We start from the raw sequence: 25,185 nt of genomic DNA, 5'->3' as shown, positions 1-25,185 counted from the left end.
ACAAGGGCTACATCTATCTCCCTCTTAAATATTGCCAATGAACTGGCCTCAACTACCTTATGTGGCAGAGAATTCCAGAGATTCACCACAAGGGGTCCAAATGACAATAAATTGAATTGTATTGAATTGTATTGTATCTGTGTGAAACACTTTTTTTCTCATCTCGGTCCTAAAAGATTTCCCCCTTATTCTTAAACTGTGACCCCTTGTTCTGGACTTCCCCAACATCGGGAAAAATCTTCCTGCATCTAGCCTGTCCAACCACCTAAGAATTTTGTAAGTTTCTATAAGATCCCACCTCAATCTTCTAAATTCTAGCAAGTACGAGCCGATGCTATCCAGTCTTTCTTCATGTGAAAGTCCTGACATCCCAGGAATCAGTCTGGTGAACCTTCTCTGTACTCCCTCTATGGCAAGAATGTCTTTCCTCAGATTTGGAGACCAAAACTGTACACAATACTCCAGGTGTGGTCTCACCAAGACGCTGTACAACTGCAGTAGAACCTCCCTGCTCCTATACTCAAATCATTTTGCTATGAATGCTAACATACCATTCGCTTTCTTCACTGCCTGCTGCACCTGCTTGCCTACTTTCAATGACTGGTGTACCATGACACCCAGGTCTCGTTGCATCTCCCCTTTTCCTAATCGGCCACCATTCAGATAATAGTCTACTTTCCTGTTTTTGCCACTAAAGTGGATAACCTCACATTTATCCACATTATACTGCATCTGTCATGAATTTGCCCACTCACCCAGCCTATCCAAGTCACCTTGCAGCCTCCTAGCATCCTCCTCACAGCTAACACTGCCCCCCAGCTTCGTGTCATCCACAAACTTGGAGATGTTGCATTCAATTCCCTCGCCCAAATCATTAATATATATTGTAAATAGCTGGGGTCCCAGCACTGAGCCTTGCGGTACCCCACTAGTCACTGCCTGCCATTGTGAAAAGGACCCGTTTACTCCTACTCTTTGCTTCCTGTCTGCCAGCCAGTTCTCTATCCACATCAATACTGAACCCCCAATACCGTGTGCTTTAAGTTTGTATACTAATCTCTTATGTGGGACCTTGTCGAAAACCTTCTGAAAGTCCAGATATAACACATCCACTGGTTCTCCCTTATCCACTCTACTAGTTACATCCTCGAAAAATTCTATAAGATTCGTCAGACATGATTTACCTTTCGTAAATCCATGCTGACTTTGTCCAATGAATTCACCACTTTCCAAATGTGCTGCTATCCCATCTTTAATAACTGACTAGCAGTTTCCCAACTACCGATGTTAGACTAACTGGTCTGTAATTCCCTGTTTTCTCTCTCCCTCCCTTTTTAAATGGGTCTGGTCTGGAAAGGGCTGGGGAGGTGGTGCGGGCCAAGGGTGAAGGTCGGTAGGTCTGTCCGCTGTAACCAAAACCTGGTATAAAGTGATTTGTAATAATGAGGGTTTACTGTACCAGCACATTTCATTGACCACCATTCAACGCACTGATACTAGCATCTCAAATCAACTGCTCTCAAGTCAGAAGGTTGTAAGCTACCCAAACAAATAGCTTGGGTAGCTCACAACACAACAATATCCCCTGTGCCGCAGGAGGCGAGTGTATTGTAGATAAGGATGACAACATTGTAATTTGATGACTGCTTAATATTTGCAAACTGCCAGGCAGTTGCGATCTTCCCAGTGCTCTGATTAATTGAATAAAAGCTCCTTGTTCAGGAAAACAAAACAGTATGACATGGAGTTTGTTTAAGAAGGAACTGCAGATGCTGGAAAATCAAAGGTAGACAAAAATGCTGGAGAAACTCAGTGGGTGAGGCAGTATCTATGGAGTGAAAGAAATAGGCAACGTTTTGGGGCGAAACCCTCCTTCAGACATAGTATGACATGGAGGATACATGGAGGACATACAGGAGCAAAATTTGTCAATTCAGCCCATCGAGTACTCGCCAGCATCTGCTGCTCCATGTGTCTGTCTCCCTTGTGACTGGGTTCTCTGGATTCCTCCCACATCCCAAGATGTGCAGTTAGTTTGGTCAAATAGTCACTGTAGGTGTATGTTCTGTATGCAACACTGAAGGTTAACAATAAAATGGGACCCGTGTAAATGGGTGTTTGATAGTGAACAAAGATTTTCAATAGACCAATGTGGCTATAACTTAAAATTAGTATTATAGTCTTGATTGTAATCATGTCGAGGTTTTCTGCTGACTGGATATAACGGAACAAAAGAGCTTTTCACTGTTTCACGATACACCAGACAATAAGAAACTAAATAAACCCATAGACTTTCTTTAATGTCTGAAGGGGTCCAGACCCAAAATGTCACCTATCCATGTTCTCCAGAGACGCTGCCTGACCCACTGAGTTACTCCAGCAATTTGTTCAAGATTCAGCATCTACACTTCCTTGTGTCTCTGTTTACTGTAAATGTTGTTTTATTCCATTCCTCAACCCATTTGTTCATTTTTAACCCTTTTAGTGCATAGCCAGGTGCAGTTTAGTTTAGTGTAGAGATACAGTGTGGAAACAGGCCCACCGAGTCCACAACAACCAGCGATCACCACATGTTAACACTACCCTACACACACTAAGGACAATTTACACTTATACCAAGTATACAAACCCAGGCTAATTAACCAACAAACCTGTATGCCTTCGGAATGTGGGAGGAAACCGAAGATCTTTGAGAAAACCCATGCAGATGACAGGGAGAACGTACAAACTGTGAACAGACAGCACCTGTTGGCGGGATCGAACCTGGGTCTCCGACTCTGCAAGCGCTGTAATGATACGATAGAACTTTATTTATCCCAGAAGGGAAATTGGTCTGCAAGACACGACAAGCTACATGAAACAGGAAACAGGTCAGTCTATCCCACGACAGAAGGGGGAGGAGTTGTACAGGTTGATAGCCACAGGGAAAAAGGATGTCCTTTGGCATTCTGTCTTACATCTTGGTGGAACCGATTTGTTGCTGAAGATGCTCCTCAGGTTTACCAGTGTGTCATGGAGGGTGTGAGCTGTATTGTCCAGGATGCTCCATAGTTTGAGGAGCATCCTCCCCTCCAAGATCATCTCCAGTGAATCCAACTCCACCCCCAGGTGAGAGCCAGCTTTCCTGATGAACTTGTTAATTCTGTTGATGTCCGCGACCTTTGCCCTGCTGCCCCAGCACACGACAACAAAAAAGATGGCACTGGCTACCACCGATTGTTAGAACATCTGCAGCATCTTACTAGACATTGAAAGAGCAGAGTCTCCTCAGAAAGTACAGACGGCTCTGTCCCTTCTTACACTGTGTCTCAGCGTTCCTGGACCAGTCCAGTTTACTGCCCAGGTAAACTCCGAGGTATTTGTACTCCTTGGTAAACTGCACATCTACACCCATGATGGAGACAGGGCAGGGGTGTTCCTCTCCTCCTAAAGTCCACCACTAACTCCTTGAGGCAGCAACTCTACTGCTGCGCCACCGTGCAGCCCTATAACTGTTTCTTTAACCAAAATTATGACACCTCAACCCCCCAATAAAATGTACTAACTTGGCAGAAAGTATAATTGATCCCATTATTCATTACCATGACATGCTATTTCAGCTTTCTTACTGTTTGTGCTTTCCTTAGTTCTTCTGCACAGAGATACAGCATGGAAATGTGCCCTTCGGCCCATTGAGTCCATGCCGGCGAGCAATCTCCGTACACTAGCACTATTCTACACACTAGGGACAATTTACAATTCTACCAAAGCCAATTAACGTACAAACCTGTAGGTCTTTGCAGTGTGGGGGGGGATCTCATGTAACCACATGGTTACAGGAGTGTAAACATCACATAGACAGCATCCGCAGTCAGGATCGAACCGGCGTCTCTGACGCTGTAAGGCAGCAACCCTACCGATGTGTCCCCATGTCGTAGGTTCCTCTGCTCTATACACATTAACATATATAACACTCAGCATGGAGTTGGGCAAGTGTTGATACGGGGGTGTTATTGGTGCGCCAGACGCTATCTTCTTCTTATTGAGTCCACACACAAGATTACAAGATGTTCAGCCAGAGCTGAACACACTTCTCAACATCTGCATACAATGGTGTCTGTCTTGTCGCTTCTTGTGTGTGGTGGTGGAAAGATTGGTGGAAACAGGGGCGCAACGTGAATGCTCTTTCCTTGACCCCGCCAGAGGCTATGAGGATGGGAGAATGAATGGAGTCATTGCAGAAGGCAGGATGAGAGTGAATGTAATCAGAGCGTCTGATGGGCTGCTCCTGAACAGTCATCACTTCCTCGCCCTCGTCTTCCGTCCAGATACACCGTGGTGGTCTGCATTACCATCTGACAGCGAGGTGGATCCCCAGTGGAGGTCTCTCTATAAGGGAGTCATCCCCCTTTACATCGGGGTGGAGAATGTTGCACAAAGCAATGGTGTGTAATGGGTTTTTAATTCAGTTCACAGACTCGCCAGCCTGTGTACCATATGTACATGGAGTGTGAGAGGCTGCAGCTCCTGGATGAGTATCTGAAGGGGCTACTTTAGACAGGTACACAGATAGGAAAGGTTTAGGATATATGGGCCAAATGGGACTAGCTTAGATGGGGCATCTTGATCGGCATGAACAAAGGCTCTGTTTCCCTGCTATGACAGACGTTTAAGAAGAGAGTATTCAGCCCTAGAGTTAATAGAAGGATGGAATTCTTATGCTCGGCAGTCCAGTGGGGACACACCTCAAACAAGGGAAGGAATATCACCTCAGGGGTTCACATAAGTAGCAAGGGTGTTTTGATTAAAGATTCGGTGGCGCAGCGGTAGATTTGTTGCCTTATAACGCATGCAGCGCCAGAGACCCGGGTTCGATCTCGACAACTGGTGCAGTCTGTGCGGAGTTTATTCATTCTCCCCGTGACCGCGTGGGTTTTCTCCGAGATCTTCGGTTTCCTCCCACACTCCAAAGACGTACAGGTATGTATATGTACCTGGCTTGAAATAAGTGTAAATTGTCCCTAGTGTGTAGGATAGTGTTAATGTGCGGGGATTGCTGGTCAGTGCGGTCTCGGTGGACGGAACGGACTGTTTCGTCCGAGACAGGCCCTTCGGCCCACCAAGTCCGCACTGACCAGTGATCCCCGCTGAATGTAATGATGTGGCAGAGCTGTACGATCCGCAGCTTTGGCCCGCTGGGTCTTTTGTCCGATGCTACTATGAGCCTCGTCGCCCTAGAGGAGCAGACGGAGGCCCGTCTGGTCCAGAGGATGCCCCTCTCTCTCAGGATGAGGAGCTGCTGCACGGTAACGATGCTGGGGTGCCTGTCGCATCTGTGGGCGAGGACGGGATGAAGGCCAGCTGTTCCGCAGGGAGCGACAAAACACATTAAATGCATGTTGTTTCATACAACACTCGCGGCTTGCGAGTAGGACATTCTGCTACTGATAGATCAAGACGTTTGGTGGTGGACACACTGCTGGACCAATGTGACATTCTGTGCCTGCAAGAAACTTGGATGGCGAAACAAGATCTGGATAAGTTGAACACTCTACACATGAACTTCCACGGGGCTGGAGAGTCCACTACCGACCTCAGTACGAGGCTGGTTCGGGGTAGGATAGCTGGTGGTGTAGCTATACTGTGGAACATCAAATATGACTCACTGGTGAAGGTGGTGCGTCTAAATGTTGACTGGGCCATAGGGCTAGAGTGTAATTATAATGAAAAGAAATTTACTGTCTTAAATGTTTATACACCGTATGAATCATATGAGCATGAGGACGAATTTCTGAACAGGTTAGCTTTTATTCAGTCCTTTATAGAGGATAACAGCTCATCTTGTGTCTACGTCATGGGTGATTTTAATGCTGACATGTCAGATAGCAAATCTTTATTTGCAGCACACCTGCAGCAGTTTTGTAATGAGTCTAAATTAATTCTATCGAGTAAAGCTCTGTTGCCTGACACAAGTTTTACCTATGTTAGTGAAGCGTGGCACACAACATCTTGGTTAGACCATATTGTGACCACAGCTGATGCTCATGCCTCACTGGAAAATGTGGAGATTTGTTATGAACTTGCCACCTCTGATCACATACCTATTGCTGCACGGTTAAATGTTGAGAATGTCCCCCTGCTGTCCAGTAATAATAATGCTGCTTCCTCAAGTAAACTGGACTGGTCAAAACTGAGCAGAGAGGTTATGGCTGGATACTCACTGCGAACGGACAGTTTTTTAAATAATATTGCATTGCCTCAAGAGGCCCTAATGTGCTGAGATATGAATTGTAAGGACGTGCAACATGCTGAAAAACTCTGTGCCATGTATGATGTTATTGTGAAATGTCTCAATGCTTCCAGTGAACCCTTTCGTAAAAGTAAATGTAAGGTACCCAACATCAGACCTGGGTGGAATGAGTTTGTGGCTGAGCAGTACGCTGAGGCAAGAGAGGCCTTTAGACTCTGGTCAGAGGCAGGTAGGCCTAGACAGGGGGTATTGCTAGATATGAAAAAACGCACAAATGCTAGAGTTAAGTATGCACTTCGTTTTATTAAGAAAAATGAAAACACAATGAGAGCAGACTCGCTTGCCAGGAAGCTACAGAATAACAACCTTACTAACTTCTGGAAAGAGGTCAGAGTAATGAATAACAATAAAACACCCCTACCGTCTGACATTGAAGGTGTTAGTAGCCCAGAAAAAATAGCTGAGAGTTGGCGTGAGCACTACCGTAACCTTTTTAATTGTGTTAAAAGTAACCCAGTTAGAATCAATCATGAACATATTGATCTCTCTGCAGATATGATAGTTAGGGCAGCAGATGTCTATGATGCCATTAACATGTTGGATAACAACAAAGCCTGCGGTATGGACTGCATTACTGCAGAACATCTAAAATATGCCAGCTATAAGCTCTGCCATTTGCTTTCCATGTGCTTTAATGGTTGTCTGGTTCATGGTGTCCTGCCAAATGCTATTATGTCTGTAATGTTAGTGCCTGTGCTTAAAGACAAGGCTGGTAAGCTCAACAGTATTAACAATTATCGACCTATTGCATTAGCCAGTATCTTGTCTAAAGTACTGGAGAGAATACTGTTAACAAAGCTAGACATGTATGTCCTTATTACTGACAATCAGTTTGGGTTAAAAAAAAAACATGGAACTGACCAGTTTATCTATGCTCTTAAAGAGATTGTGTTCAGGTACACAAGCCTGAATTCATCTGTATTCCTATGTTTTATTGATGCGTCCAAGGCATTTGATAGAATTAATCATGAACAATTGTTTGTAAAATTGCTAGATAGAGGTGCCCCTAAATTTTTTGTGAGAATTTTAGTGTTTTGGTATGCCCATCAAACGTTTCAGGTTAAATGGGACAATGTTGTATCTGCTCCATTCTGTGTTAGTAACGGAGTGCGGCAAGGAGGAATTTTGTCTCCTATTTTATTTAATGTTTATATGGATGAATTATCAAATCAGTTAAATAGGTTAAAAACTGGCTGTCTTGTGGGCAACACTATTGTTAATCATCTTATGTATGCAGACGACCTGGTCCTGCTCTGTCCATATAGTGCTGGGCTGCAGCAGATGTTGAAGGTGTGCTCTCAGTATGGCCTTGATTATGACATAAAGTATAACGCTAAGAAAAGCCGCATAATGATAGTTAGAAGCGCTGAGGACAGGAAATCAACTTTTCCGACCTTTTATTTGTCAGACAGTCCTCTTGCTGTGTGTGAGGAAATGAAATACCTAGGTCATGTCATATCCGATGACTGGACGGATGACAAAAACCTCTACCGACAGCGCTGTAAAATTTATTTTCAAGCTAACATGCTTATAAGGAAGTTTTCTATGTGCTCTGACTCTGTGAAGTGTTCCCTGTTCAGAACCTACATCACACCATTATATACTGCTCAATTGTGGTCTAACTATAAGAAAAAGAGTATGCAGAGGCTCAAGGTAGCATACAATGATGCAATGAGGTTGCTGCTTCGTGTCCCTAGGTGGCATAGTGCCAGTCAATTGTTTGTGTCCACTAGAGTGCCAACCTGTAAGGCACTCTTAAGACAGCTGATGTTTAGTTTTATGTGTCGCCTGGACAAGTCAGCGAACCACTTAATTGAAGCCCTAGTCAGCTCTCTGAAAAGCTGCTATAGATTCACTTCTAGGCTAAGATGGCATTGGTGCAATAGCTTGTATATCTTATAGGCTAATATGCAATTTTTAAAGTATTTTTTGTATCTCCTTATACTGTATGATGTGTTATATGGACCTGTGTCTGAAATAAAGCTTTATTATTATTAACGCTATCCCACATCTCTAAATGTATCTCATAAACTAAAACTAAACAAGATAGGTGTGAAAACTACTGAATACGAAACAATTGAATGTATAGACACTGAGAATGCGTAAGGAGTTTTTGCATTGTTTTTGTCAAATACTTTATTCAGAACAAAGTTTAGTTTTGAAATTTAGAAAAGTCTCAGGCAAGGTTGAGGATATTTTTTAGTTTGGAGGGGAAGCTAGAAATGTAATAATATTGTCATTGAGAGGGCAGGAATGGGACTGGAACGGAGAATGTCACACAGATTCCATGAGAAACCGGGCGTCACAAAGACAGACCCCATTCCTTTTAGATGCCCATTTACTATAATTTTGTAGGTGAAACAATTTGAAAATAGAATGACTGATTAAAGGTATTTCAAATCTTTTCCCCAGGAGAGGGCAGCAGTGAGCACTGTAGGAGTTGTCCAGGAACCATCAACAAGTTGTGGAAACAAGGAACTGCAGAATGACACAAATTGTGGAGTAACTCAGTTGGTCAGGCAGCATCTCTGGAGAAAAAGAATAGGTGATGTTTCAGATCGGAACCTTTCTTCAGACTTCAGTCCGAAGACTTTTTCCCACCCTAGTCGAGTCTGAGTTATTTCCAACTTAGTCTGAAACATCACCTATTCCTTTTCTCCAGAGATGCTGCCTGACCCGCTGAATTACTCCAGCATTTTGTGTCTATCTTCGGTATAGACCAGCATCTGCAGTTCCTTCCTACATAAGGATCAGCCGATGCTGTTTACAGCAGAAATCACAGAGAAGGGGCAGTGAGAGTCTGAAGAAGGGTCTCGACATAGAACCGTGACCTATCCATGTTCTCCAGAGATGCCGCAAGATCCGCTGAGTTACTCCAGCACTTTGCGTTCTTTTTTTTAATACATCAACAAGAATCACGAGTGTTTAATTGCCATATGCTCTGACAACAGAACAATAAACTTCTTACATGTAGCAGCTTGACAGGCATGTAAATGCAATGCACACCAATAATATATATATTTAATTAAATTCTCTAAATTAATAACTATAATATTGGTCCCCAAAATAATGGTTAATAGTGCTTTTATTGTCATATGTGCAAAGCACAGTGAAATTATTTTCTTACATACAGCCCAGTAAAGTATTGCTATGCTCTGCACATCCCAGATTAGCAAAGTATACAGAAATAATCTACTGATCCTGTATGCATGAGGTGCCATGTTTTGATCCCATTTTCAAAGTCGTGTCTGCGCTCTAGTTGTTATGAGCGGTGCCCGATCCAGGCAAGCCACAGCTACAACGGGCCTCCAGCAGTTTCCATCCTTGGATGTGTGGGTCGACCAGCGAACTAACATCTCTCCCCATTGTGCCCCGGGGGCACCTCCCGCAGCTGACCTCGAGGGTGCGGTGGGCCAGACCCCAGTTCCCTCTCCTCTCCCACCGGCCTCTCTCCTCACCTGTCATCATTACCAGCTCCATCTTCCAGGTGTCTGGTCTTTGGGGGACGAGCAGGGACCAGCTCGGCAACTCCCCTGCAGGCCACGGTCCGCCAGGTCCCACGAGCAGGAGCCAGCTCAGCTGCAAGGAAGTGAAAATGCTGATCGAACACAAAGTGCTGGAGGAACTCAGCGGGTCAGGCAGCATTTGCATGGTCCCAACCTGTCCCTTCCCTCCATAAGTTCATGTCATAGGAGCAGAAGTAGGCTATTCGGTCCATCGAATCTACTCTGCCATTCAATCATGGCTGATCAATCTTTCCCTGTCAACCCCATTCTCCTGCCTTCTCCCTGTAACCTTTGATACCCTTACTAATCAAGTACCTGTCAATCTCTGTCTTAGAAATACCCAATGACTTGGCCTCCACCGCCGTCTGTTGCAATGAATGCCACAGATTCACCACCCTCTGACTAAAGAAATTCCTCATTTCCATTCTAAAGATGTCCTTTTATTCTGAGACTGTGCCGTCTGGTCCTAGACTCTCCTATAAGTGGCAACATTCTCTCCACATCTATTCTCTCGGCCTACTAATTTCCCCAGTGAAGATTCAAAACATGTGGATTGGTCAAGTTCAGACATATAAAGTTTGTCTCACTTGAAAAAATTGGCAGATTGAATTTCTGGAGTGACATAAAATGACAACATAATCATCATCGTATTACCCACTGATGAAAGTTTGACTTGTGCAATGCTGTTGTGCGCAGTTCAACTTGTTTTCAGTTTAAGGTTTAGTTTTTAATTGTTATTCCCAAATATTTGTTCGTTTCCACAGATTCACCACCCTCTGGCTGAAGAACTTCCTTCTCATCTCTTTTCTGAAGTTCCCTCCATACAGATGCTGAGTTCCACCTGCACTTTGTGTTTTGCTTTCCTCCAAAGATCCAATGGATTAATTGGGGACCTCTCCTGTGTCTTGACCTATACTTGCCCATGAACTAACATATTATTTAATCACTATATCATCCTCATGTGAGCTTGTGGTGGACAAACAGAAGTGTTGCATTTCATATATGACAGCAGTGAGCACCCTTAAAAATTGTCTCAAAATGTCACCAGAGGAGGTGGTTGAGGCAGGTACTATTACAACATTCAAAGACATTTGGACAGGTACATGGATAGGACATTTTGGAGGGATATGGGCCAAACGCAGGCAGGTGGGGCTATGATCGATGGGGCACCTTGGTTGCTATGGGTAAGTTGGACCAAAGGGCCTGTTACAGCCTGACATTAAACATTATTTTTAGAAATACAAGCCATTATTTTAAGGAGCCCAGTGGAAATATACTGGCACACCCTTTATAAATTTAAAGTTACCCACACTTCAAAGCTTGGCTTCCAAAAAAACTAAATTAGACATCGTTGCCTTTGCAAAATTAGATTGTTAGGTTAAATTAGATTTGTGAGGCACGGTGGCGCAGCGGTAGAGATGCTGCCTCAGTGCCAGACATCCGGGTTTCGATCCTGACTGCAGGTGCTGTATGTAGGGAGTTTGTGCGTTCTCCCTGCGGCCATGTGGGTTTTCTCCGGGTGCTCCGGTTTCCTCCCACACTAAAGACGTACAGGTTTGTAGGTCAATTAGCCAGTAAAATTGTAAATTGTCCCTAATGCTAATGTACGGGGTGATCGCTAGTCAGTACAAACTTAGTGGGCCGAAGGACCTTTTTCCACGCTTTCTCTAAAGTAAAGCCTTCAAAAAGTGACGCACTATTTTGTTGCTTCCATTTATAGATATATTGTATTAAAAAATGACACCTTGATTTATAGTCAGACAACATAGAAATAAGCCCTTCGCCCCAGCTTGCCCATACCAACCAAGATGCCCTATCTATGTTAGTCTCACCTGCCCATGTTTGGCCCATATCCCTCTAAACCTTTCCTGTCCATGCATCTTGTCAAAATTTCTTTTAAATACTTAGTACCTGCCTCAACTACCTTCTTTGGCAGTTCGTTCCACATACCCACCACCCTCTGAGTGAAAAGGTTGGCTGACAGGTTATTAAATCTTTCCCCTCACCTCTCAAACCCATGTCCTCTGGTTTTTGATTCCCCCTTCTCTGGGTAAAAGATTTCTGTGGATAGTTTCAATAGCTCCAAAAACTGCAGCGACATGAGGTGTGGATTCGGGTGAAAGTTTATTCTGGGGAGAGGGTGTGAGCAGTGAAAATACACATATCCATTTAGCAAATATTTTTTCGGACAAGACATCTTTTACATTTCAGGTCACATTGGCTTCCATCTTGTTTGAAATTCTATGCGTGTTTTCGCATCGCTTATATAAAAAAAAATTTTTTTGAGCTGGTCCCTGTGCTTTACAAATCCTCGGGTAGTTTTAAAACCTGTCCACCCAGCCTCTACAATCCTTGCTGTGGACTTACTTATCACAAAAAACAAAAGTGCCTGGCTTCTATAAACTCTCAATTTGAGCCTTCATGATAAACGCAACTACATTTTCACAGGAACATCAGTGACGATTCCTTTCCTTTAAAGAACGACGTTCCCGTTCTTACACAAAGCTCCGATATTCATCCTTAGTCGTGCACTCTTGTGATGACTGTAGATACGAAAGCAGTGGTTTAGACATTTGTTGTTGCGGTTCATGTCTTGGACACTGTGCCTCTACTGAAAGCTTTCGAGCTGTCTCCAATACCTCCCCTCTCCCACCCCTGATCCACCGCATTCACGGAACACTTCCTTCCTGAGGAGAAAGTCAAAATGAATTATACGTGTTAGCAAACGGCTCTTACGAATCCTGCCAGTTATCTTTACGAGTTTCCAATGAAAACCAAACATTCTCCCAGTGTAGGGTGAATCAAGAACGTTTAAGGTGAGAGGGGAAAGACGAGGGGCAACTTTTACACACAAAACCCAACAATAAAAATGTGGATTTCAAACATGTTCGAAACATTACACCTGGAAGATATGAGACTCCTCCTTGCAGGCAAAGCAGACCACTTCCAAAAGACGTGGTCTGCATTTATGGACTTACTACAAGCATAAGGTGCAATAGTAATTTAAAAAATAAATGGTGCCAGGATCTGGTAACGGGGGGTGAAAAATATGGTTGGTATATCCCTTTTTGCGGAGTTTTTTTATAATAGAGCGATTGTTTCTCTTTCTCTTTCTTTTCTAGGGTCTATTTCTTAACTTTCTTCTCTAACTCTCTTTCTAATGGGCTTTCCCAACACTTTCCTGCACTATCACGACTCTTTCTCACTTTACTTACTTCTTTTATTTCTACCTTTCTTAAAGCTCAAAAAATGAAGGGGTACAACAAATGTAATAAGATATATGTGGTTTGTATTACTGTAACTTATTGTACTTCTAATAAAAATAAAATAATAAAAATAAATAAATAAATAAAACTTTTACACACAAAGGGTGGTAGAACGAGCTGCCTGTGGAGGAGGTAAAGTGTAGGAAGGAACTGCAGATGCTGGTTTATACCGAAGATAGGCACAAAATGCTGGAGTAATTCAGCGGGTCGGGCAGCATGACTGGACAAAAGAAATAGATGATGTTTTGGGTCGGAACACTTGTGCATGAGAAGATATAATTTGTGAAAGGTTTATTACAGCATAAGCTAGTATCTGATAAACAAGATACTTTAGACTTTAGAGATACAGCATGCAAACAGGCCCTTCGGCCCAACGATCCGCGCCAAATAGCTATCACAAACATTAACCTACACAATTTGCGAATCTACCGAAGCAAATTAACCTACAAACCTGGAAGTCTTTGGAGTGTTGGAGGAAACCGGAGCACCCGAAGAAAACCCACAAGGTCACAGGGAGAAGATACAAACTCTGTGCAGGCAGCACCTGTGGTCAGGATTGAACCAGAGTCTCTGGTGCTGTAAGGCAGCAACTCTACCTCTGTGCCACTGTATCGCCCTTGGAGAGGGAAGTTGGAAGAAAAGTCCAATGAAGTAAATCTCACCTTCAAATAAGAGTGAATCAATCTTGGATAACTGTGGAAACCTTGGCCACTTTACTCCTCCTGTTGCCCGTGACAGTTTCTGTGGCAGGACGCTTGTTCCCACACTCTTTAGCATCTGTGACGTCTGCTGCTTCCATAGCTGTCGGTTTCACCTAGAGATGGAAAGGAAACCCGCCTTATTCTTAGAAAGAGCCAAGTCTTGAAACAAGAAACAGTGACAGAGAAAACGGAGTCCATTTATTTAGAAACTAGAGTGTCTGCAGGGTGAGGAGGACACAGAAACGGCAGTAACTTCTTCCGATAGAGGCCGGGTAATTTATCCAGATCAATACAATGATTGGAGGATAGCTAAATATACATTTCTGTGACTAGAATCAATCTCAGTCAGTTATAGCCATGACTGTTCGACATTCTAAGTTAAAGCCCTATCCCACGGTACGGGTTCATTCCAAGAGCTCTCCCGAGTTTTAAAAATTTGCGGTACGCACGGAGAATTAACACAGCGGGTACGTCGGAGCTTGGGGACATCTCTTAGCGGCTCGTAAAACTAACGGCAGGTACTCGGGAAGACTCGCTAATGGCAGGTAAGCACGGGAAGACTCGTGAAGATTTTTCAACATGTCCACGAGAGCCCCGAGTACCGACGAGTGGCCATTACCGTAAATCTCCGAGTTTGAATCAGGGCAAACTCGGGAGAACTCTTGGAATGAACTTGTACCGTGGGATGGGGCTATTAGGTTCTGAGTAGAAAAACACTCTCCGCTACTTAACTCACTTATTCAAAACATTCCAGTCATAAACATCACAAAATATCTGCTTTTTATAAATTAAGGATATCTCCCTGATCTGTCAAACAAAAAAAAATCACAAAGATCTATTCTTATTTGTGGATTTCAGAATTTCCCCAGACCAAATGGTCTATAATTCTCTGGAGTTTCCTCGCGAATTTTTAACATTAGTAAATAATTTTTCGCCCATAATCTTTTAATCAAGATGTAAGCTTCCTGACGTGGAAGAACTTTGAAGATTATAAGGAAGGCACCTGGTGTTTAGTTTAGATGGTTAGAGATACAGCATGGAAACTGGCCCTTCAGCCCACCGAGTCTACCACGACCATCAATCACCTGTTCACACAATGTGTAGGAAATAACTGCAGATGCTGGTTTAAATCGAAGGTAGACACTAAATGCTGGAGTAACTCAGCGGGACAGGCAGCATCTGGTCGAGTGAACTCGTTCACACTAGTTATCCAACTAAGCACCCCGCTCCCTCTGGGGTCAAGGAAAGAGCATTCACGTCGCGGCCCTGTTTCCACCAATCTTTCCACCACCACGCACAAGAAGCGACAAGACAGACACCATTGTATGCAGATGCCGAGAGGTGTGTTCAGCTCTGGCTGAACAACTTCTAATCTTGTGTGTGGACTCGATAAGAAGAGAGACCCCGCTCCCTCTGTAAAGAGGACAATTTACAGAGGGCCAATTAACTTACAAACCCGCACATCTTTTGGAAGTGGGAGGAAGCCGGAGTACCTGGAGGAAACCCACGCGGTCATAGGGAGAACGTGCAAACTCCACACACAGACAGCATCCGAGGTCCGGATCAAACCTGGGTCTCTGGCGCTGTGAGGCAGCAGCTCTACCCAATGTGCCACTGTGCTGGTCTAGTTCTGCCATTTACTTTCTTTAGATTCTGGGATGGGGCCCATGTTGTCGACCTCCCCGTGGTGAGCCCTGTCAACAGACCTCAGTCAGGCGAACTACAAGAGACAGCAGCAGCGCTGCAGCTTGGCGCCAACCCGGAGCATGCGCCCTTTTTAGGGCGGGCACCTACGGATGTCGAACTGGGTGGCATCACCCTGCTGCGGACTTCTGCTGACTCAAACGCTTGAAGAAGAAAAAGATGATCCTGGGATGGCCCATTAAGTTTGACAGCGATTCTTCTATAATTACCTTGTTAGTTCTCACTCGCATTTGCATGGAAACAACGTGCTTCTCACTGCTCAGCAGATTTGCCCTTGGTGCCACCTTCATGTATGAAATTGTTGCAAATGCAGTGAAGCTGAACTGTTCTCTGGAAACCAAAAGCCACAAATATAAGGGGCAAAAAGGACCAAAATACAGATTACTTTGCAAATCATTTGCCAGGCTTTGTCCAACCACCCCCATCCATCTCCCTTTTTCAGCTGTCTCCACCCCTATTTCCAACAGTCTGAAGAAGGATCTTGGCACAAAACGTTGTCTGTCCATTCCCTCCCCAGATACTGCCTCACCCGCTATGTTAAAAATGTAATGACGGGGATGTTATGATACAACTACATAAAACAATAGTTCGGCTATGGCTGGTCTAGTGTGTGCAGTGGTCTAGTGTTGCTCAAGGTTCCAGCTGGTCTAGTGTGTGCAGTTCTGAATGTCAACTGTTGTAACTTACACCACCCATTCTCCCTCTCCACACCCATACTCGGCATCCACCTAGAATTTTGCCAGGCTTTGTATCGCCCCCCCCACTATCTTTTTCAGCTTCCCCCCCCCCCATCAGTCTGAAACAGCGTCACGATCTATCCATTCCCTCCACAGATGCCGCCTGACCCACTGAGTTCTTCCAGCACTTTGTGCTTTGCTTAAGGTTCCAGCAGCTGCAGTTCCATGTGTCTACCATGTGCCAGTGACTAAGCACATTGGTACGCCAGCCAAGAAGACACACTAACACCTCTACTTCTTCAGGAGTCTGAGGAAATGGGGCATGTTTCCAATGATTCTTACAAACTTCTACAGATGCCTCATAGAAAGCATGCTGACAGATTGCATCACAGCTTGGTTTGACCCCATCAAATTGCAGAGAGTTGTAGATGTAGCCCAGTCCATCACACAGAGCGGACTCCCCGCCATCCACTCCATTTACACTTCACGCTGACCGGAGAAAAAACTAAACATAATCAAAGACCTGTCCCACCCCAGTCATTCCATCTTCTCCCTGCTACCATCCAGCAGAAGGTACAGAAGCTTGAAAGTGCTTGAAAGACTGGGGAACAGCTTCTTCCCCTCTGTTACCAGGCTTCTGAATGCTCCTTCCATAAGCTAGGGTACATCGTGGAGCACGCGGTCCCTGGTTAGAGACCGACTTCATGAGCTCCAAGCCGCAGGAGCTTCGACTGCCCCGACACGGATGCGGGAGAATAAAGAGAAGATTAGACTTTATTCCCTTCCATCACAGTGAGGAATGTGGGGAATCCGCTGTGGTGGAAGTTTATGTTGACTTTTATGTCGTTGTGTGTCTTGTTGCTTTTCTTTAGTATGGTATTTCGAGTTCCACTGTACCTTAATTGGTACACGTGACAATAAACTGACCTTTGAATCTTTATTCACCTCTACCCCGTTGCAGACATTGGACTGTGTCTCTGGACTGATGTGCTACAATGCTGAGAACTATGTTCTGTACTCTGTATCTTCCCCTTTGCTCTGCCTATTGTACTTGAGTTTGACTAGATTGTATTTGTGTGCAGTGTTATCTGATCTGATAACATGCCAAACAAAGCTTTCCACTGTAACTCGGTACACATGACAATAATAAACCTACACATCAAACATTTGTCTACCTTTGATTTTCCAGCATCTGCAGTTCCTTCTTAAACATCAAACATTTTGTTTTTACTTAAGTTTAGATATTCCGCAAGGAAACAGGCCCTTCAGCCCATTGTGTCCACACAGACCATTGATCACCCATTTACACTAGATCCATGTTATCCCACTTTCTCATCCACTCCCTACACACTAGGGACAATTTCAGAAGCCATTTAACTACAAACCCGCACGTCTTTGGAATGTGGGAGGAAATTGGAGCACCCGGAGGAAACCCACGCGGTCATAGGTAGGTCTATTTTGTGACCTGATGCTGTATTATGGGAGGAGGGTTTCACCATTTACTGTTGCAAAGATGTTGTCAACTTTTCAGACCCTCCCTTTGTCTTCTCAACATCAATGATAAAGCTCCCGGTTGCAAGCATTGCCGGTCATATTCTTGCCCTATTTCTAGCACGTCTTCCATGACCTTGATAACCTTTCCCTGACCTTAGTGATGGACCACTGTACTCAAAGGATTCAAAGGCCAGTTTATTGTCACATGTACCAATTAGGGTACAGCGAAACTCGAATTACCATACAGCCATACTAAAAAAAAGCACCAAGACACACAACTACATAAAAGTTAACATAAACATCCACCACAGCGGATTCCCCACAATCCTCACTGTGATGGAAGGCAATAAAGAACCATCCGCAGTCGGGGTGATCGAACCATCCATAGCCGGTGATTGAAGCTCCTGCGGCTTGGAGCTCCCGAAGTCGATCCCTAACCAGGGGCCGCGATGTTAAAGTCCGCAGGTTCCCGTGGTTGGAGCTCCGAAGTCGATCCCCGACAGGGATCGCCAGCTCCATGATGGTAAGTCCCGCAGGCTCCAGCGGTTGGAGCTCCCGAAGTCGGCCTCCAGCAAAGGCCCCCAGCTCCACGATGTTAGGCCACAGTGCGGACGGAGATACGATACGGGGGGGGGAATCGCATCTCCGTCAAAGTAAGAGATTTCAAGTTTCCCCCCAACCCCACCCCCCACATAAAACAAACTAAAGAACACTTAAACGTACATTTAACACAAGCTAGAAAAAACAAAGAAGGAAGGGACAGACAGACTGCTGGCACCACCCGATGTTTTCAATCAAGAGTGTTTTATTGTCATATGCCCCAGATAGAACAATAACATTCTTACTTGCTTCAAGTATTACTCACTTCAAGTATTCTTGCAGAAGAAGATGCACAATCACATCCTCCATTTCACTCCTGGACAGATTGGGAGGTTTTATCGAGGTTAACCTTAGCTTGGACGGACCTTTCCCATTCCAAGCTTCAATCAACTTCAGTGGAGTGAGCTTTTCATCCAGTTGTTCAGCGTGCTTCAGTATTTTGATCAAATCGGAACAATAACTGGTTATATCAATCTTCTCCAAAGCTACAAGCCAAAAGAAAATAAAAGTTATCAGCGGCAGAAATGAATGTTCTTCATTGTAGTCAATGGTTATATCATTGGTTATTTAAAGATGTACTCAGCTTCAATAACCAAATGGCTGTAGCCTCATTTTGCTCTGGTATTTTATTTCATTCACATGTTTAAACTGTAATGTTTTATTATTAATGTTTAATGTTTTATGTGTCATTCTAAATTGTTACTGTATGTCGGGTTGTTACTTACGAGCGGAGCACCAAGGCAAATTCCTTGTATGTGTACATACTTCGCCAGTAAACATTCATTCATTCATTCATCTATGTACTCAGTTTCATAAATATATTGTATGATGTTTGCTGTTGACTATTTAATTAAATTTGATTCCAAATGGAAACAATGCTTATTGTCCAATAGAAAATAATCCCAATCTATATATTTAGTATATGGAAGATATACGAATGTATGTAGATATATGTATGTGGTAAGGTTTTTTTTTGATAAGCAGATGGGTGGACAAAAGGTAGAGATGAAAAGACAGGTGTGAGATAAAAGGATTGAAGAGTTGCGAATTGTGAAGTTAGAGGAAGGAATGTAGGTGGAAGGGGAGAAATAGGTGCAAGTCCAAGTGGGGTACAGGAGAGGGGGAGGGGAAAGGTGGGGGTACATGGAAAAAGAGAGAGGGGGAGGGTTACATGGTTACAATGTTCAATGAGCATTGTTCATTTAAATATGATGATGACACATTATTGTCATATGTACAGTGAAATTCTTTGTTTTGCATACAATCCAGTAAAATCATACTATAGATGAGCACAATCATAAATAAGTACAAAAATACACTGATTGTAGTGTAATAGTAGACTTCACCGAGATAGTACACAGGGTTTAGTGCCCACAAAGTTACATAAGAGTGCACTTATCTTGGCCTTAAATGCCCGTTGTCATGGCGACAACAACCCTCTCCGCCATCTTGAAAAAGCCCCTATGTCCAGCATCCGCCTTTGTCGCCAACCATCCTCCTTCTACCCGGTTACCAGTCTTCAGTCAGTTTTATCAGCCAGGGCTGTTGTTGAGGTGTGGCCGCGGTTCATTGGGAACTTCTGATATTTACTGTTCATACAGTATTTATCAGGGTGGCGCAGCAGAGTTGCTGCCTTACAGCGTCAGAGACCCGGGTTTGATTCTGACCACGAGTGCTGTCTGTACGGAGTTTGTATGTTCTCCCCATGACCTGCATGGGTTTCCTTTGGGATCGCCAGTTTCCTCCCGCACTCCAAAAATGTACAGGTTTGTAAGCTAATTGGCTGTGTGAAAATTTTACATTGTCCCTAGTTTGTGTAGGATAGTGTTAATGTGCGGGGATTGCTAGTTGGTGCGGACTCGGTGGGCCGAAGGGCCTGTTTCCAGGCTGAAACTAAGATATACAAGCAGTTCTTTAACAGAAAAACATCCTTCTCATCACTGTCTATTTCCACAGGTCTTTCAAAGGTCCACTTCAGTTGGAAGATGATCGGTTGAGTTGCAGGACTCGGGCGTTAAAACAGCTTTATAAATTCAACCCCACTCTGGCAATACCATCTGGAGCAAGTATTTGTTACATGGCGCGAGGCTGGGTAACGTTGATGTGCAAAGGGCCCACAGTGTAATTGTATGTACAAGCAGCGGGGACCACAAACAATTAGGAGAGCACACAATTATCAGTTTGTATTATAAGACAATTTCATTGCAGGCTTTTTATTGTGACTATACTGCATTGGCAAAACTGCACATAGAGTACTGTGTGCAGTTTTGATCACCTTGTGCAAATTTAAATAATTTTCTCTTTAGGAAACTGAGCTGCAAAGAAAATGCCTCCCCTGGAGGCTGGTGAACCTTTGCGATTTTCTACCCCAGAATACCGTGGAAATTCATTCATTGTGTTCATTCCAAATTTAAGGGTGATGCAATGGTGCAGTGGGCAGAGACCCGGGTTTGATTCTGTCCTCTGATGCTGTCTATGTGTGGAGTTTGCACATTCTCCCTGTGACCACATGGGTTTCCTCCCACATCTCAAAGACTTGCGGGTTTGTGCGTTAATTCGCCTCTGTAAATTGCCCACGAGTGTGTAGAGAGTGGATGAGAAAGTGGGATAACATAGAACTAGTGTGAAAGGGTGATCGATGGTTGGCGTGGACTCGGGTCTTGTTTCCAAGTTGTTTCACTAAACTAAACCAATTAAACTAAATCTCCTTAAATACCTTTGGATGTAAATCACCGTCCTGGGGATTTATTGTCTTTTAGTCCATTAAGTTCTCCAATAATATTTTACCGATCCTAATGTCTTAAAACTCCTCATTCACTCTAGACATATTTCTCCACTATCCCCAGGTTTTCTGTCATTCCCTTATTTCCCAATATATTTGCTGTGGCCTGTCTCCAATGGCCCCACATTAACACTTTTTACATATCGATACAAACACTTACAATCTGCTTTTACATTTCTATCTTGACTAATTCTCATATGCTCTTCCTCGTCAATGCCTAGTTCCTCCTGTATTGAATGTTGAAATGTCCACAGCTTACTGACTGTTCATTGACTCGGGGAAGGACTTACCTGCATCGCAGTTGCAATTGTCACACATCTTGTTGCACTTTGTTGAATCCCAGACTTCATCAAAGTGCTGTGCTATCTGCACCCGTCTGCACCTGGAAACATAGCAGATCGATGCACAATAACAATCACCCTCATCCACTTAATCACACAAAGTGTTCACAGATACACTGTTCAACATGTCAATGTAGTACATCATTGTTATCTAGAGATTCAGTTGCATAGCACCATTATTTTCAGTGTTATGCAATTAACTCATTGTTACCTCGAGTAAAACATTACAATGACCATTGCGAAGTTGTTTTAAGTCACCTGGAAAATTCATCTGGGCGGTTCTTGCAAACACGGTTCAGCATGGGCTCTTTGGCCTATAATGAGTGTGCCGAACATAATGCCGTCAATCTAATCTTTTCTGCCTGAACATGATGCATACCCCTCCATTCCATGCATATACATGGGTCTATCCAAAAGCCTCTAAAACGCCACTATCAAATCTGCCTCCACCACCAACTCAGGCTGCGTGTTCCAGGCACCCACCATCCTCAGTGTAAAAAATACATCCCGCACATCTCCTTTAAACTTTGCACTTCTGATCTTAAAGCGATGCCCTCTAGTGTTTGTCACTTCCACCGTGCAAATAAAGTTAATTCTGTCTCTCCTATTGATGCCTCTCATAATTTTATATACCATCATGTCTCCCCATGAAGAAGGGTTTCGGCCCAAAACGTTGCCCATTTCCTTCGCTCCATAGATGCTGCCTCACCCGCTGAGTTTCTCCAGCATTTTTGTCCACCTCCCCATATCATAGGTTGGGTTAAGGCTGTGTCACAGTGCATCTATGGTGTTATTGCATAGACGGAGTACCTTTAGAAAGGAGATAAGGAGGAATTTATTTAATGAGGTGGTGAATCTATGGAATTCATTGCCATAGACGGCCAAGTCATGGGGTATTTTTAAGGCGCAGATTGACAGATTATTGATTAGTATGGGTGTCAGGGGCTATGGGGAGAAGGCAGGAGGTTGGGATTGAGAGGGAAAGATAGATCAGCCATGATTGATTGTCAAAGTTGACTTGATGGGCCGAATGGTCTAATTCTCCTGTTATTACTTATGAGTGCATCATAGTGGAAAGGTATACACAGCGAAACGTCTTTGAGAGAAAGTCGCTCCAATTTATATTCTTTCCTTATCCCAGATCAGTTTGGTGAGATTAGAACAGTCTGAGTCCATCTATATTGTTTCATCAAAGGTCAAGACATTGGGTTCCAATGCCATTAACCCCGCTGACGGTAGTCTCAGCAATGCATCACCAGCCATCCAAAGAGCATTGTAAGATGTTACGAGGAGGAACAGAACAAACGACAATACCTTTTCGAATCCTGACAGTATGCCACCATCTCGTAAAGCTTTTGTTGGCCTACGTTCTCCATAACGACCATTGTGCTCTGCCTGAATATATCCATAAATCCGTAGTACAGAATGCAGTCAGCTTTAAGGTCATCTCGACCTGCAAAACATCATTTAAGAGAGGTTGATTAATAATAGTCACTTTTGACTGAAGGATGTCTGCACCTCATTACGTTAATAGTGTACGAGACTGATCCAAGGTTGGAGGCGGTGGAAGGTGAAGGGGAAATTTGGCAGCTGTGAACAGTGCGTGAACCTACCTCCCATGCCCTCGTAAAGCGACCTGGACCTCCTTTATCGGTTCGGGAAGAGGGTCACGGGAGCGGTGGGGTGGCTGCTGGAGGCACAGTGTTTGCGATGGACACGGGCGCTGGTGTTGATGGAGGCGGCCGTGGGAGGCCCTACAGCAGGCGGGTGAGCGAGCAGATCGAGCGCAGCCTGCGGCAGCTGCACGGAGTGGCGGTGGAAGGAGCCGACGGCAATGCGATGGGCCAGGCCCACCCCTACCTCACCTATCCAGTGCTGCTGGGACATTGGGCCTTGAAATGAGAATACAAGAATCTCATTGTTCCAAGGTCGGACTTTTCAGAGACTTGGAAGTTGCTAGATGCCGCCGGAATGTGGCAACTCTGCATTCTGATTCGGAAGAGGGTCTACTGTTCTCGCTGGTCGTACTGCTGCTTTACAGCACAGAGATATTGGTTGGATCCTGACTACGGGTGCTGTCTCTGTGGAGCTTGCACGTTCTTCCTGTGATTGCATGGGTTTCCTCCGTGTGCTCCGCTTTCCTCCCACATCCCAAAGATGTGCGGGTTTGTAGGTTAATTGCCCCTAGTGTGTAGGGAGTGGATGACGCAGTGGGATAACATAGAACTAGTGTGAATGGGTGATCGATGGCAGCGTGGACTCGATGGGTCGAAGGGCCCGTTTCCATGCTGCATCTCCAAATTAAATCAACTTCAGCTGCTTTATCAATGAACTACCTTCCATCTTTAGCACAGCAGTGAGCACATTTGCTGATGATCATACAATATTCAATGCCCCTTTCACAGCTCACGCCACTAACAGGTTAAGCAATGGCAGTTAATAGTTACAGATTCCAAACACCTACTCTTGATGCAAGCACCTGACATTTCATGTGTGTGCACCAACTCGTGGCTGAGGAGTGATCTTATAGAGAGTATAAAATCATGAGGGGAATAGATTGGGTAAATGCACAAGAATCTTTTACCAGGGTAGGGGAATCAAGAAGCTGAGGACGTAGGTTTCAGGTAAGAGGGGAAAGATTTAATAGGAACCTGAGGGGCAACTTTTTCCACACAGTGGGTGGTGGGTATTTGGAACGAGTTGCTAAAGGAGGTAGTTGAAGCGGATAGAATAATATTTTAACAACACTTGGGCAGGTACATGGATAGGAAAGATTTGGTGCTTATTGGGTCAAATGCAGTCAAAAGGTACTGGGCTAGATGGGTCATCTTGGACAGCATGGACAAGTTGTGAGGAGAGGCTGTTTCCACGCTGTACGTTCGACTCTATGGTCCCACATTCCTGAATCACTTTCTTTCTGATAGCGCACCTGCCCGCCCGCTCTCTTGGTAGTAGTTCTCCATGGATTTGCTGAGGGACTGATGAAAAACAAATCGAACGTTGGCCTTATCGATGCCCATGCCAAATGCCACCGTCGCCACCACAACCTGAGGTAGAAGATATTTGACAATCAAAAACAGACCGATGAAAGTGCGTCAACTTTTTAACAAATGGGCTCTGGAATAACTGTATCACAGTGGACATTGTGCCGCAATGAAGTGGCAGGTTAGATGGTCATAGAGTCATACAGTTTGAAAACAGGCCCTTCGGCCACCATGCCCATGCCGACTAAGATGTCCCATCTATACTAGTCCCACCAATTTGCCCCATATCCCTAAAATCCTCTCCTATTCGTGTACCTGTCTAAATGTAAAACAGAAAGTGCTGGAATAACTCAGGAGGTCAGGCTGAAGAATGGTCCCAAAGTAAAAAGTTGCCTATCCATTCCCTCCACAGATGCTGCCTGACTCGCTGCGTAACTCCAGCACTTTGTATTTTTTTCACGATTCAACGATCTGCAATTCCTTGTGTCGACATCATAGATGCTTCCTGTCTTCGAAGGACGTCGCAGAAACATCTGTACAGTAAACCCTTGTTATAACGGATCATGGGGGGGTGGGTATTGATTATCCATTATTGCCGATTTTCCGCTATAACTGAGAAAGGGATTACCGAGTTAGAAAGCATAATTGTATAAGCAGTAGAAACAAAGAGCTGCAGATGCTGGTTAATACATAAAAAAACAAGGTGCTGGAGTAACTCAGCGAGTCAGGCAACATCTGTGGAGAACATGGATCGGTGATATTTCAAGTGGAGCCCGGAATGCCGGTGAGTTGAGGCGAGGATCGGTGGAGTTAATGGTCGTAGCCCGCGGGCAGCCGGAGT

The 25,185-nt window shown here is 44.3% G+C and overlaps 1 protein-coding gene and 1 long non-coding RNA gene across 5 annotated transcripts in view; one reads left to right on the top strand and one right to left on the bottom strand.

Moving 5' to 3' along the window:
• Positions 1-25,185, bottom strand: part of recql (RecQ like helicase) — a 47,030-nt gene that overhangs the window by 2,482 nt on the left and 19,363 nt on the right. Inside the window, exons 9-15 of one of the 4 annotated variants that reach the window (XM_033039482.1) lie at positions 24,290-24,407; positions 22,675-22,813; positions 21,310-21,401; positions 18,503-18,722; positions 15,676-15,796; positions 13,724-13,875; positions 12,474-12,482 (exon numbers count right to left, since the gene is read on the bottom strand). In XM_033039482.1, coding sequence (XP_032895373.1) covers positions 13,741-13,875; positions 15,676-15,796; positions 18,503-18,722; positions 21,310-21,401; positions 22,675-22,813; positions 24,290-24,407 — 825 coding nt within the window. In that variant the 3' untranslated portion in view covers positions 12,474-12,482; positions 13,724-13,740. Of the gene's footprint in view, positions 1-11,900; positions 12,483-13,722; positions 13,876-15,675; positions 15,797-18,502; positions 18,723-21,309; positions 21,402-22,674; positions 22,814-24,289; positions 24,408-25,185 lie in introns of those variants that run through there. The other 3 variants (XM_033039481.1, XM_033039484.1, XM_033039483.1) reach the window with 3 other exon arrangements.
• On the top strand, positions 1,316-13,224 carry LOC116985086. Its single transcript, XR_004415202.1, has 3 exons — positions 1,316-2,116; positions 9,428-9,431; positions 13,205-13,224. It is a non-coding gene; the product is annotated as an uncharacterized LOC116985086 (long non-coding RNA).

This window comes from Amblyraja radiata, chromosome 21 (genome assembly GCF_010909765.2).
Source record: "Amblyraja radiata isolate CabotCenter1 chromosome 21, sAmbRad1.1.pri, whole genome shotgun sequence".
Lineage (NCBI taxonomy): Eukaryota > Metazoa > Chordata > Chondrichthyes > Rajiformes > Rajidae > Amblyraja > Amblyraja radiata.
The sequence above is the reverse complement of the archived record's forward strand: the minus strand, read 5'-3'. Positions and strand labels throughout refer to the sequence as shown.